At 41.7% G+C, this 15,104-nt stretch overlaps 1 protein-coding gene across 3 annotated transcripts in view; it reads left to right on the forward strand.

The window, feature by feature from the left end:
• Nucleotides 1-14,801, forward strand: part of rapgef2b (Rap guanine nucleotide exchange factor 2b) — a 110,812-nt gene extending 96,011 nt beyond the window's left edge. For 2 of the 3 annotated variants that reach the window (XM_042418594.1, XM_042418595.1), the window contains 12 exons: nucleotides 281-521; nucleotides 641-1,024; nucleotides 1,334-1,545; nucleotides 2,596-2,719; nucleotides 3,163-3,186; nucleotides 4,597-4,820; nucleotides 5,343-5,510; nucleotides 6,148-6,297; nucleotides 7,957-8,158; nucleotides 8,269-8,795; nucleotides 9,566-9,987; nucleotides 11,883-14,801. In XM_042418594.1, the coding sequence (XP_042274528.1) occupies nucleotides 281-521; nucleotides 641-1,024; nucleotides 1,334-1,545; nucleotides 2,596-2,719; nucleotides 3,163-3,186; nucleotides 4,597-4,820; nucleotides 5,343-5,510; nucleotides 6,148-6,297; nucleotides 7,957-8,158; nucleotides 8,269-8,795; nucleotides 9,566-9,939 (2,630 nt within the window). In that variant the 3' untranslated portion in view covers nucleotides 9,940-9,987; nucleotides 11,883-14,801. The remainder of the gene's footprint in view (nucleotides 1-280; nucleotides 522-640; nucleotides 1,025-1,333; nucleotides 1,546-2,595; nucleotides 2,720-3,162; nucleotides 3,187-4,596; nucleotides 4,821-5,342; nucleotides 5,511-6,147; nucleotides 6,298-7,956; nucleotides 8,159-8,268; nucleotides 8,796-9,565; nucleotides 9,988-11,882) is intronic. The other variant, XM_042418596.1, reaches the window with a different exon arrangement.
• Nucleotides 14,802-15,104: the final 303 nt, after the last annotated feature.

Below are 15,104 nucleotides of genomic sequence, written 5' to 3' on the forward strand. Positions count from 1 at the left end.
TGAAGATTTTTGGGGTCATATGATCTGTAAAGGGAGCTACACTGTGTGTTTCTGATCACACTAATGAATGCTGGGAAATGAGGTTTGTGGATGAAATCACAAAGATGCTGGTGTGTTTTGCTCCGATGCTGGCTGATGGAATGGCTCTTTGTAAAAAAAAACAAAGAACTAAAAATGATTGCTGTTACTCACATAATGAGATTCAAACAGCTCACATCTCAGTAAAATGCAGTTAAGTAAGTATTTATTCTAATGATATGTTCTGGTTTTGCATCCCCAGATATGTCAGACCAGGTATTACGAGTCTTCAAGGCCGATCAGCAGTCCCGGTACATCATGATCGGGAAGGACACCACGGCTAAGGAAGTGGTGGCTCAAGCTATCAGGGAGTTTGCCCTGACTGCAGCACCGGAGGCTTATTCGCTGTGCGAGGTCTCTGTCACACCCGAGGGCGTCATCAAACAGAGGCGGTTACCTGACCAGCTCTCTAAACTAGCAGACAGGATTCAACTAAGCGGCAGGTAATGACTTCTTTAGTTTAATGTGTTAATCACCATCTTGTGTTGTTAGGATTATCTATCATTTTTTGTGAGAGGGGAAGACATGTATTAATATATGCAAAAAAAATCTCTATCATCAGATACTACCTTAAGAGCAACATGGAGACAGAGACGTTATGTTCAGATGAGGACGCCCAGGACCTCCTCCGAGAAGGCCAGATCTCCCTGTTACAGCTCAGTACGGTAGAGGTGGCCACACAGCTCTCCATGCGGGCCTTTGAACTGTTCTGCGCCATCGAGCCCACAGAATACATTGACGACCTGTTCAAGCTGCGCTCCAAGACGGGCTCGGCCAGCCTGAAACGCTTCGAGGAGGCCATCAACCACGAGACCTTCTGGGTGGCCACGGAGGTGACGCGGGAGCCCAACCAGCTCAAACGCATGAAGACCATCAAGCACTTCATCAAGATCGCCTTGCACTGCCGCGAGTGCAAGAACTTCAACTCAATGTTTGCAATTATCAGGTGAGACAGGGAATAATAAATGTGCAGTGAACTGTGCAGTTGGGTCACATTGTGGATACAGATTGGACATCTTGATTTTATTCAGTCATGATTTCGCTTTTCGTCTTTACTTAGCAATCATGTATTTGTTTGGAGATGAGAACAAGTCCCTTAGGTGTTGTCACATCTGCATAAATGATTGATTTATACCTTATTTTAGCTGTTATATAAGTAAACTAATGAAATAAACTTTTAACCAAGCCAGATCTATCATAGATTGAAGCTATTCTCCCTTTTACGATGGTAAATGTGTCTTTTTTTCCCCCACAGTGGTCTAAACCTGGCTCCAGTCTCCAGACTGAGGGGAACATGGGAGAAGCTACCTAGCAAGTATGAGAAGCTGTTTGGAGACCTGCAAGACCTCTTTGACCCCTCCAGAAATATGGCCAAGTACAGGAATGTCCTCAACAATCAGAACCTCCAGCCACCAATCATCCCCCTGTTCCCCGTCATCAAGAAGGACCTCACCTTCCTACATGAAGGTAAATAGCATTAAATTCATGTCTCTATGTAAAATATATACAGTTTATTCCACCTCCGATATGTTAATATTTTATAGAGCTTACAGTAGGTCATCTAGCAACTGAAATGCTATTTAATAGTTGACTGTCATTTGTAGCCAATCAATATCCTGTATGTTTTTAGTGTGAATCAGTTTTGAGAATTAAACTCTTAATGTATTGTTGGTAATGGTACACATACCAATTTGTTCACTGTGTATATGACCACACTTCCCCCTGAGGTTTTGAGGCTTGAGAAAGATGGTTCCTAAAAATCCTTTGCATAAAAAAATGCTACATAATAGCCTAACGTCTGTTGCTTTTAGACAATATTAAGTGAAAACACAGCATCTAAACAGTCTTAAACCTTGCTTGCCCATTTCTACCAATGAACATGTATAATAAATGTATTTATAATTTAATATATTTGAATATATGATTTAAAGGTAGCAAATACACACCACATTATGTGAATTCCACTGTTTAGCTAGAAGCTAAGATGGCATTGCTCCTTTGCCAAGCTAGGCTTGTTACCCTTGTAGTAAGACTAGTTTAGCTGGTGTGTTTTTCCATCTTCCTACTGCTTTATTTATGTTGCATAACAAAGAAATTACTAACATTTCAAATCCTCAAAATGATTTTTTCTTTTATAGGTAACAGTAGAAAAAAGTAGGAAAATTTAGCTAAGGGTAGATATGGCTCTCATCACCAGCTAGCTTTAGTGTTAACATAATTTTCTTGCATTAGGTGTCCAGTTAACTGTCTTTTATAATTATTGCAAACTATACATGCTGTTTTTTTATTACAAGATTCTATGCAGTCATTTTTATACAGTAAAATGTAAAAAAAAAAAAAAAAAAAATCTATCAAAAAGTCAAATTATCGTCCTCAACATAATTTTGGGGGCAGTTTATGGGGCAGTGTATGTATTTAGCCCGGTGGCCTTTGTGCCACTAGTTAAAATATGATATTAATATGAGCTGTGTTAATTATGGGTTATTGATATTCACTTTTTTCTTTTGTATTTCTTAGGCAATGACTCTAAAGTGGATGGTTTGGTGAACTTTGAGAAGCTGAGGATGATTGCCAAAGAAATTCGCCATGTCGGTCGCATGGCCTCCGTCAACATGGACCCAGCCCTCATGTTTCGGACCAGGTAAGGAACCTTCCAGAAACAAAGCCATATTTCAGATTAATTATTCTTCCCCCTCCCTGTAGGACCAGTCAGCACTCCAGCACTACCAAACTCTTTGGGGTTAGTGGGTTCACATAGATTCAGTCAAATTTCTGCATCACGCTTTTCTGTCAAGCAGCTGTTCCCCCTGGCAACTGTTTCTTCTGGCAACTGTTTCCCTATACACATTGTTGGCATAAGATGTGCACAGTGCTGCTGTGAAAGTGTGTCTCCGTCTAATGATGTCTCCTCTTAGTGGTGTTACCATTTGATTTTCTCTCCTCTGACTTTCACGTGGGTCTTTGGTGAAATTGCTTCTCTTTGGTGATCGTGGTGGTCTTTCCTGTCCTAAGCTTTGTCTCTTTCTCTCTCTACTCATCCACCCTTTGCCCCATGCTTCTCTGTTCATGGCACCCACCCTCTAGGAAGAAGAAATGGAGAAGTTTAGGGTAAGTTTGGTGACCCTACAACTTTTTGCCCTCCCTGCACTGCAACCCCCTTTTTTTCTGCCAATTTGCGTGCTTCTTTCCTTCTTCTCAGAAACCCTGTTTCCATTAACCAGTTTGAGTTGAATCCTGCTACTAACGCTGCCTGATCCGTATCAGAGTACATTGAATGAAACAAAGGTCACTTTGCTTACATTAGGTAATGCTGGACTGTTTTACATTTTGAAAACAAATGTTCTTCAACAGGAAAAAACAGATATTTACAACATAAATTTGACACACATAGGATTAGAATATTACTTCTTTCTCATTTCAAAACTAGTACATACTGTATATGCTAAACATGCAATAAATTATTATCGATTAAGGAATCCAGCCTTGCATTAGCAACATGACCTTTTCTGATACGTTGTTTTATCTAACAATATGCATGCAGTTTTAGTGTCAGAATTTCACCCGTCTCTGAGGTTTTATCTGTATATCAAAGCTCAAAACAACCAGACATTCATGAAGCAACACTTTTTTTTTATCATGCTTTACATTCTTGTGGGTCAAATGGGACAGCATACACAGAACATTTAATAGGAAACATACGGAAAGCACATTACATTCACCCGAAGAGGAAAGGGAACATTGTCACTTCTGTATCTCGTAATTATGAGTGCATCTTATAATTAGGAGACTTAACTACAGTATCTTGTAATTACGAGATCTGTATCTCGTAATTATGAGATCTTAATCTTGGAAATATGAGATGCTAAGTTATATTTATAAGATACTGAAGTCAGAATTACGTCTGTGATGACACTTCCATAAAAACATAACAGAAATTGTACATTTCGCTCTGATGAGCACAAGCACAACATGGAAATGATTCCTGATAAATATCTTTCCACTGACTAGCACAAACGTGACTTCCCAGTGACTAACACCGTACACACTGTAAGCCCATTGTCTGTGTCCTGCAGAAACTGGCTAAGACCATGTGCAAGTAAAGCTTTCACAACTACTACCAGTTCTGACTCAAGCCACAGAAATGTAAACTATGAGTGTGTTACAGTACTAGAACTCCCCCTTTCTACTCCCCTGTTGTTCGACTACAGCCATCATTCCCTCACTCCCCCCCTCTGCTGTCTGGAATGTCTGGAATGTTCTGGAGTTACCAGGAATACCTAAAGCTGCTCTTTGCATGTTTGAATAAATATAATACGCCCCGTGTAGCCCAGTAGTACCACCTGTAAAGTCATAGTTGAGTATAGGCTTATTTACGTACTAAACCAATATATTAATATGTTTTTTTGTCTACCCTCTCTATTTCTTTGTGTGTCTTCGTCTCTGTTTGTGCCTGCAAATGTGCATTCCTCTGTGTGTTTATGTGCATGTTTCTATGTGGGTGCCTGTGTGCACAACAAGGTCTCTAAGCCAGGGTAGCGCCAATGCGGCAGTGCTCGACGTCACCCAGACAGGCGGGCACAAGAAGCGGGTGCGACGCAGCTCCTTCCTGAACGCCAAAAAGCTTTATGAGGACGCCCAGATGGCCAGGAAGGTCAAACAGTATCTGTCCAATCTCAGCCTGGAAACAAACGAGGAGAGTCTGCAGACGCTCTCGCTACAGTGTGAACCCTCCATAAGTACACGTGAGTCGGTGACATAGCTTTGCACACACTCGAAGACATAAGTAAGATTTAGGCTTTCTTAGAAATCCAATAAGCTTCAATGAAATATTTAGAGGAAAGCATAGAGTTACTAATTTAGTTTATTTCTGTATTTCTCGTGAGACACATACATGTTCGCAGGATTCAGAGCCCGCAGGCAGACAGGGTGGGACCACTGGAGTAACTAGACACTCAGACTTGCTTTAAGACTCAGTGGCAGGAATTGAACATGACTGAACCACTAGGCCAGTTTCCCATTGTTAATGCCAACTTAATCCATTCACTACTCGCTGCTGATGTGTTGACGGACAGCAGGGGAGTACAAGTGGTCACAGAGATCGCCTCAGGCTGGCAAACTGACAGCTTGGATCCCTGCAACAGCTCTGACTGTCCATCAGCAGTAGTTTTCTTAATCTCCCTCTACATACATTTGTCAGTTGAAAGCCTAAAATCTAAATCTAACTTGAAAATTGCAACTTGCTCACTCTTTCTCTTCCTACTCAGTACCCAAGAACGCCAGTGGGAAACGACCAGACACCTCACCAGTCGTGTCCAGAGCCGCCAGCCAACAGAGGGGCCAGCTGGCTAAAGGAAACCAGGCCCTGCAGGTCCCTGCTGTGGCCCTTTACCCATCCCGAAAGAAAGTGCCAGTCAAAGATCTGCCACCTTTTGGTAAGATAAAGATAGAGGCTTATAAATAAAAGCTATGTATACCAACCACCACCACTTTTGAGTAACCTAATTCACTTTTATGGTATTGAAAAAGATATTTCAGAATGACAACTAAAGGTTTCTTTTCATTGAAAGGTATTGGCATGTGCAAATTCTTTAGTATTAATATTTGAAAGATCAGAATGATTGGATCCAATACTGCAATATGTCCCACCAACCTTAAATGCAACTGAACTGTACAGTCCACTAGTGTTAAGGCTGTACTAATGTTTTTTTTCTACAAGGACGTCATATTACTGTGATCCAACTGTCACCTTAATTGATCTGTAGCTACATTAAAAAGTCATATAATCCTTTTTTGTGTATGGAGTGAGAAGAAGCCTTTATAAACGTCCTGTTTTCACTCGTCCTTCTAGGCGCCACCATTGCCTTGTTTTCCCTTCCTCATCCTGTTATTTGCAGACAATAGAAGAACCAGCCCTTTGCCAGCTTCTCTATGACAGAGCTGCCACCTAGAGGCCGTCTGGCAACAAGAAACTACAAAATCCCAGACAATGCAGTTTAGCATCCCAACACCCTCGGGGAATGGCAGTGTCCCTCATGCTAATTCTACTCATTTTCTTGCAAATGTCCACAGGCACCAGTTCCCCCCAGTCTCTGAAGAAGATCCTGTCTCTGTCAGAGGAGGGGAACGAAAGGCACCGAAGGCAGCCAGAGGACACTGTGTCCAACGCCTCCTCCCAGCTCTCCTCCCCTCCCACCTCCCCCCAGAGCTCGCCCAAGAAGGGTAAGCCAATAATCCTCCCTCCCACACCACTCTCCAGACTGCTTCACTCTGTCATGATGTGACACAAATGCCACCTGGTGGTTGCCATTATGCATTGCATTATGTTTCGTTTATGTTTAATATAGTTTTATAGTTTTTGTTTAAATACTAGTAATTTGTTGTTTAGGTTTATGATGATGGCTATTGGTGGTTATACACGAACAGTTCCTTTATTTTGTTATTCCTAGCACAGGTGTGTTGCTACTCAGAAACATAAAATTGCATCACTTAAATGTCAGAGACAGTGTTCCCTGGAAAGACATATAGTATTGTATCAAACTATCTCATGTACAGAAAGCTAATTGATACATTTGATATTATTCTCTGCTATCAAAAAAAGTTAAACATCCTTAATCAAGCAAAAATGCCAAACATTCTCTGGTTCTAACTTCTTAGATGTGAGGATTTGCCGTCATTTTTAATCAAAAATTATTTAAAAAATTGCTGGTTTCAGCTTCTTGAATGTGTCATACATGACAGTAGTTGACTATCTTTAGATTTTGGACTGTTGGTCAGACATAATAAGCAAACTGAATGCATCACAGAGATGCTCTAAGAAACCGTGAATGGCATTTTTTCACATGTTTGTAACATTTCATAGACTAAATGATTAAGGAAATAATCAACAAATGAATTGATAATGATAATAAGAGGTAGTTGCAGCTCTACTGTCTACAGTACCAAGATGTTTTCTGTCTTTGCACTTCAGATATTTGAGCTAAAATCTGGTGAAATTGTTTGTTGTCATTACTGGAACCTCGAGGGTCCTGTGAGTTGATGTGTCTCCCCTTTGGCCGGAGCTTTATTGTCATATCATCTAGTAGTGGCTTGTCCTTATCACTTCCTCCTGCTCCTGCTCGCTCCACTCAAACATTATGTATCAAAGCTTCCTAGAAATGTTCATTTCATCAGCTTCTTCTTTGTCCAGATTTCAAAGTACTTTAAAAGTGGAGAGGTTATCGGGGTGATTTATGCTGATAATGGCTGAGAAATATCACCACCAGTCTATTAAACACTATCGCTGAGCTTCAGCAAGCGCTGCAGTGTCAGTCTCCTATAACTATAAAATATGTGTTTACATGTGTCAGCAGTCAGCACCAGTGATTTCTCTAGACTTTCTCAGACTTTGTTGTGCATTTCACAATCCCCCCTTCCGCACTTATTATCGAAACTTTTCCACACACTTCAGCGCCGCTTTGAAACCCAGAGTGTCGTAGTAAATTGCAGTTTCAGTAAGAATCTAATGCACTCATCAGAGCTGAGCTGGTTGGTGAACTTGGAAACGGCACTCTACAATTATCCCTGCAAGCTGTGTGTGATGCCTTGTTTAAAAAGATTGACTGAGATAAGATACACGAATTAGAGATGATTCAAGTTTTAAAAAAATGTTCACCACCATAAGTTATTTTGATGTTTCTCCCTCGGATCAACACACAACTGAGACCCACTAAGCATAAACGGGGCCATTTTAAGGGCTTTTTCCTCCTTTTCTTTTGAGGACAGGCATTAATGTAGTATTGTGTATTCTCTCACAAGATTTGAATGATTTGAATTTAGTCTATCAGGTTTATTTTTTGTATGCTAATGTAACCGTCTGCCTCCTCTTCCTCTCCCCTCCAGGTTACAACAGGATGGGAGACGCCTACTCAGACTCCGGTCACAGTGAGATCTCCTCTCGCTCAAGTCTTGTCAGTAACTCGTCTTTCGACATGGCCCAGGAAGAGAGGAGACTCCGTCACTCCGGAGGGGTCGGGGAATCCCACATTGGGGGACCGCGGCTGGAGCGAAGAGCCACCACTGATCCTGACCAGTACAGTCTGGGGTAGGAACACTTTTGATGTTTCTTTTGTGATGGAATTGGTTACTTTCGATCTGTTTAATTCATCCGATCATCAACTTTAATATGTTTTCTTTCTTTTTGTGGTATTATAGGTCATATTCATCAATGCAGGACTGTCGGGGCATTTACGCCGGCTGCCCTACGGTGCTCTCCTCACCCAGTTCAGAGGAGCTGACTCAGGATCAGGGCGATCGTGTTTCTCTCGATGCTGCGGACAGCGGCCGCGGCTCCTGGACTTCCTGCTCCTCCGGTTCCCACGACAACATCCAGACCATGCAGCAGGGACGTAGCTGGGAGACTCTGGCCTTTGGCGGAGGTGGAGGCGGAGGCATTGGAGGGCTCCCTCCTGGTGGACCAGAGGCCTTATTAGGGGGACCTGCTGCACTGTGGGCAGCCCAGGCCAGGGGGAGCTGGGCATCTGCCAGCTCCTCCTCCTCCTCAGCTGCGTACTGGGGAGAGGACTCTGAAGGTGACACCGGCACCATTAAGAGGAGAGGAGGGAAGGACGTCAACGCTGACCCAGAAACAAGTAGCATCACATCCACCGGGTCAGAAGAGGCCAAGCAGCTCGGCCGGCCCTCCCCGTCACCGATCACCGCTGGGGGTAAAGGCCTCATCAGTGAGTGACTGCAACGCACACTCCTGGTTCTTTAAAGTGGCTATAATCAGTATTTTAACATAAACAATGGATCACATGAGTATTTGTATGAAAACAGTGGCTCATAGTGACAAGACTTCAGAGAATTATCATCCGACTCTGCAGTTCCTCTCAGCTCTTAAGATCGTTTCAGCATCTTTCAGCTCATTGTTTTGGTTTTCTGGCCCTTAACTGTAGCGTTAATTGACTCTCATAAACCTTGTCAGTGTCGTTTTCAGAGAAAAAGTTCTAAAAACTCACTGTATGCCACTAGCCCAGCACCAAAAAGCAGCAGACAAACAACGTTAGCTGGTGAACATAGTGGGGCATTTATCAGCTAAAGAGACAGATATTTTTCTCAGGAGTTGGTGGATATTAAATTTACATTCATTGAGTGGAGAGAAACATAACTCCAAATGAATGCAAGTTGCTCTGTACCTCCTGGAAATAAGTAACTGTTTACAATACTGTTGCCATATCAACTTCACAGCTTGTTTCTGATGCCTCTAAGCGATAAAAATAATTAGCTTGCAAGTTTAATTGCTGATTCGTCAAGTTTTTATAGCAAACATCTTTAGTCATACTTTTGGCAGAAGATTTTAATCATAACACAGACAGACTGAGGCTGGCAGCGAGAAAGTGAGATTTTAAAAACCCAGGTTGTTTTGTGCAGTAGAGCGATAGAAAATACACACCTATGATAGATAGTATTCCCAGGTACCTTCATCTTCATCTCTGTTGTGTCCCCGAAGCACGGAAAGAGAGCCGTTACCGTGAGCCTCCCCCAACACCACCCGGCTACACTGCCCTGACCATCTCTGACCTCGCCGAAGGACAGCACCCAGCCCCGTCTGTTCCCACGTCCACGGCGACCCACTCAGGCCGCCGGCCACCAGACTACACCACGGCTCTGCAGCGCTCGCGCATGGTCACCCAATCGCCTGACTCCCACCAGGCCCACCAGGGGGCCAAACAGCGGGCAGGCGGCCTCCACCGCACTCGCTCACCGGCTGAGGAACAAGAGCCCGAGGAGGAAGAGGAGGGTGAGTCCTTGTCTTCCAAACTAGTCGCTCTGAGGAAGCCAAAGCCAGTGGCACAGCATACACCTGAGACTCCCAGACCATGAGAGTGTGTGTACGGGGGTTAAAAGGCAGGGCCCCTCTCCCCAAGGCAGGTAAAAACTAATTTATCAGGTTGCCCCCCCCCCCACCCCCCTCCTCCACTCCAATGAACCTGCATGTGAAAAGGAACACACACTTGGACTGAGACATTACTTCACACAACTTCCTACAGCACCAGTAGGATCGGTCCCATTCCAAATGACAATTCTATATCGATATTTGAAAAGAAAAATTAAACATTAGACCTTTTTAATATATAGAATCTGTGAATTCTTCATTTGGAGTGGGACCCTCACCTTTAACCCACAATACGTCATCATGCATGAGTCATACTGGTTGGACCAGAAACTCACCACTTCTCTGCCACCACACATTTCTGATCTCCTCTCTCTCTCTCTCACTGTCTCACACGCTGTTGCCCCTTTAGCATCCATCAGCGGGCACAGCGCTCTCACCCATGCAATCAAACTCTCAATGCCTGAAAACATGCACCTCCATCCTCCTGCACCAGCACGCACCCGACTCGCCCACAGTCACTCTGGATGAATTCTGTATTATTGTAGCAGCGCTTTTATACGTGTAGTTGTCCAGTATTGGACAGAAAGACAGAAATCAAGGCTGATGTTTGCGCTTTAAAATTCATTTTTAGAAGGCAGCCTTTGGTTTCCACATGAATAAACTTTACTGTAAATGTGAGTTTTCATCTGCAGTCCATTGATAGATTGAAATAGTACATAAAAATAAAATATTAATTGAAATATGATACAAGCAGGCAGAACGATTAACCATTGTCTAAAGCATGAGTTTTTAGAAGCCATTGATTTCTCTTCATTTCAGTACGCTATGAAGATCAGATGACTGACTTGAAACTTGCTTGAGATGGAAAAATCATCACAGAGAACATTTTTCCACCCTTATGTTTTGTAAAAAAGTTACAAACACTAAGCGGACATAGATTTTGTCAAAATAAAAGTGCTATTTCTTGCCTTAAAAACATCGTACAGCCAACTCAGACCCTTAATGTCCACTGGATGTGGCCGTCGCTTTCCGGCTCCATCACTTTGGCTACGGACGATTCGCCACCGTTCTATCTGCATTTCAAACAACAACAGCTTGAAACTATATCGCAGATTTGGCGGCTAAAGAGTAGACGCGTCTCTGCTGAAACGCTTCCGGTGACGCTGTTGCATCCGGTGGACATCCAGAGTAACACATCTGATGATTGGTCTTTTTGTCAACCAACAGGGAGTTTTAAAAAAAAAAATGGCTGCCACTCACAATTACATCACCATGTGTCAGTAACATACCTTAAGAAAAAAATCAACGTGTCTACTGTCAAGTTTGTCAAGTCTCTGCAAGTTGATGTTCATATCCTACTGAAATGAATAGAAGGCGGTTTGAAACATGACGGCATGCTTTTAGAGCTGCAACGTTTAGTCCCTTAGTTAATCAATCAGCAACTATTTTGACCATTAATTGCTTGAGTCATTTTTCAAGCAAAAATGCCAAACATTTGATGGTTTCAGGTTCTTTCATGTGAAAATGCCTTTCTTTATATTTTCCTTACTTTATAGTAAATTGATTCCCTTTGGATTTTGGACTGTTGGTCAGACAAAACAAGATTTACATTATATAGATATTTAATAATATTACTTTGGGCTCTAGGAAATAGTAAAGGGCACTTTCACCATTTTCTGAATGTTTATAGACCAACAAATAATCAGATAATAGTTTCAGCCCTACACACTTTGGGAAAATGTTTGGCAGTAAAGTACACGTGATTCATGTGTGTTTGACTCTAAAGAAAGCAGGTTTTTCATTGTAACTGAATACTGCTGCAGCTGGTCTCATTAGTAAATTCTTCACTACGTTTTGAATTTTATAAACTAGGCCATATGTCTACATTCATTGTAACCTCTGACTGTTTTTGTCCCTTTTCTTTTCACAGAGGATGAACAGGTGTCAGCAGTCTGAGGGACAACAGCGGACGTCCTTTTGCAGTAACTTGAAGTCCCCCTCGTTCGGGGTGGGCAGGATTAAAGAGACTGACAGATAGACAGACCAATAGATTCATCATCAGTTACGTACGTGCCTGCCTCCTCCACTTGGCTCTCCCTCCTGATTGGTGGATTCCTCTGCTCGTCTCCCTCCCCTGCCTTAAAGCATCATGGGGGGTTGAATGACCCTGCATGCAAAAAATACTGTGAAGAAGAAGAGACGGAGAGAAGGTCAAAGACGATGACAAAATGCCTGGCACTTTGGAAAAAAAAAAAAAAAAAAAAAGACTTCAAAAAAAACCTAACTGGCGCCGGGGGGGTCGACCTGGCCACATATTCACAAAACCACATTGATGTTGCTGTTAGAAACGGGCCCGGCTCCTTAAGACCGGCCCCGGCCTCCACCCAGTGACAAAAAACCCCCAAACCCACCTGTTGACACAACAGCATCATGATGTGTTGAGCTTCATCTGCACTTTCTCATTTTCTACCTTCTAAAAAAAACAGAACAAAATAAAAACAACAACAAAACAGACTATCGTTTGAAGACAGAAACAACAATTGACTTGACTCTTTATTTTCAACTCACCACTAGATTTCTTTTTTTTTTTTTTTTGTTTTATTTTTCTCTGACTGATTGCACTCTGGGGGCCGAAAGGAGAAACCAAGTCAGCCCATTTCTCTGCCTGGACTGAAACAACCCATCTGTTCTTGAGTGTTTTGAACTATAAATCCAGTATTATCTCATGTTTCACATGTGAAAGCTTATCAAGTGTTGGTTCAAATCAAAGCTAAAGGGGGGGAGCTCAGTAGGGAGAACCAACATGCACAGTGTACTGACGCACACGCACACACACATACACACACAATCCATTTTGTGCACCACATACACAAAAAAAAAAAACAATTTCTAAAAAATAGCACTTTCAGCACAATCCTAGATGTTACCAGACATTTTGGCCTGGATACCAGGGTATGAGTGAACCATATCTTACTGTCATCCCACCTCTGTGCTTGTCTGGTTATATCAGTCTTTTCATTATTCCGTTGCTTGCTGTTACATCGAGAGCATTTTTTTTTTTTTTTTACTGGACTTTAGGTGATATCAAGAAGCACAGAGGTGACTGACCACCCACTGAAAACTGAGCAAACATGTCGGAGGCCGTCATGTTGGCCTCTACAGTACATCAGAGGTACACAAGATAACTAAAAATCACACATTGCAGTCGCAGCAGAGAGGATCGAAACCTGTAGATTTCACTGTTTTTTGCCCAAAATTAAAAATCTAACGGATGTTGGCGGGAAATCTCACATTCACATCGGAGTTTGGGAATCAAGACACACAAACTGTTTTTCTAATCAGCGACGAGTGAGCGCTCCGTCCGGAGAAATCTGGACTCACTGACGTTAGAAATGCTGCTCGTCTCTTCTTCTGATACGATGGGACACGCAAACACACACTGACCAGATTTATACACATCAGCAGATTTATGATCATGTTTTTGAGTTTCCTGCCGCTTCCGTTCGCTCTGCTAATGTGTAACTTGTGAGTGTACCTCTTAACTATCTACCTTTTACAGATGATCTTGTACAGAGTCTTAAAACACACACGTTAACCTTCAAAATAAAAGTACCCATAAATTTAGATTTGGCTTTTTTTTTTTTTTTGTTCCCCCAACTTGAACATATGCCACATTTTGTGAATGTCCAAAGCGCCTTACGATGCCATGATTGCATACTTTTTCTTTTTTTTTTTTTTTTTTGCATGGTTGGTCCAGTCACGAATCACCTTGCTTCAAGAACCATCTTGAATCAAGCAATAGTGGAGTGAAATGCCTTATTCAAGATACTTCCCCACATATTTTAATACATTAAGACTCAGTACAAGATGAAATCAAGCATTTTCTTTGTTTTCAGACTGCACCATCAGACTTTTGGCTGCGGCCGTCAAATATTACAGTGTAGTAGATTCATCTCTTCGTCTACACACAGGCCGAGCGTGCACCTCTTCCTCTGCTGTCGTGCTACTAGATTCATCCTCAGAAACTCTTCTCACCTGTTACAGACATCAGCTCAGTGGATGCTGTGTGAATATAACGCTTGCATCCAGTTTTTTCACCATATCTTGCCATCAATGGAAGTGACTGAAGAACATGTTTTGATTTTTTTTTTTTTTTTTTTTTGGTGGAGAAGTTGGCAAATGAAGAAAAGGCTGCCAATCGGAACAATTAGAAACCCATTTGTGAAAAGTAACTTTTTTTTTTTTTTCTTCTTCTATCACTGAGTCGCACTGATCACATTGATCAGTCTTGAAAACTACAGACTGAGAAAAAGATGAATGAGTGCAGTGTTTTCCACTGTGTTCTGTGACTACACGCTAATAATTTCCTGGGTTTTTTTTTTTTTTTTTCTTTTTTGTTATTGTAATTTTTTGTAATGGCTGCAGATAGATTGTTGATAATTTGTTTGTAATACAGTGGTGACATGCATCATTCACTTTCATTCAACTCTGAAGATAATGTGCATATTAGCGGGCCGTGTCCTATTTCGAAAAACAAAAAGTTGCACAAAAATGTACAAGCGTAAAGATAAGTGTAGTAGGTAGAACTGCTACTCCGTTTGATGTGTGATGTCAGTGAGAAATGTACATTTAGCTGGTGATGACCTTCTTTTCTCCATTCTTTCTTGTACTACTTTGACCTGTATGTCTTTTAAAAAGACAATTGGTGGAGTATGTATCAGTTGTTTTTGTATTTTTAATACAATAATTGTAAATATTGGTTATATTTTTGTTCAAATGTACTATGTTTATGCCTCAACATCCAGTTTATATGAAGCTGGGAATCAATAAATACTGCATAAAGAATCAACACCTAGGTTTAAATGCACTTATTCATTTCTTCTGCATTTTGATGTCTTTCTTTTCATATTCCTTTTTTCCTTCAGAGGTTTTTCCCCAGATACCGTCTAGTGTTTGCACAAGTCATGGAAGCAACTTGAAAAGTGTAACTCTCATACTTTTCTATCTGACCACAGCGTGTCAGACTTAATAAAAAAGAGATATTGAAGTCTCCCTTTGCTTTTATTTACTTGTATTGTCTTGTTATCCAGAGCTGTGAGGATAGTGCAAGTCCCAACTCTAATTTACTGTTCAAATTCATTTCATTTCTCAT

This window comes from Thunnus maccoyii, chromosome 8 (genome assembly GCF_910596095.1).
Source record: "Thunnus maccoyii chromosome 8, fThuMac1.1, whole genome shotgun sequence".
NCBI classification, from domain to species: Eukaryota; Metazoa; Chordata; class Actinopteri; order Scombriformes; family Scombridae; genus Thunnus; species Thunnus maccoyii.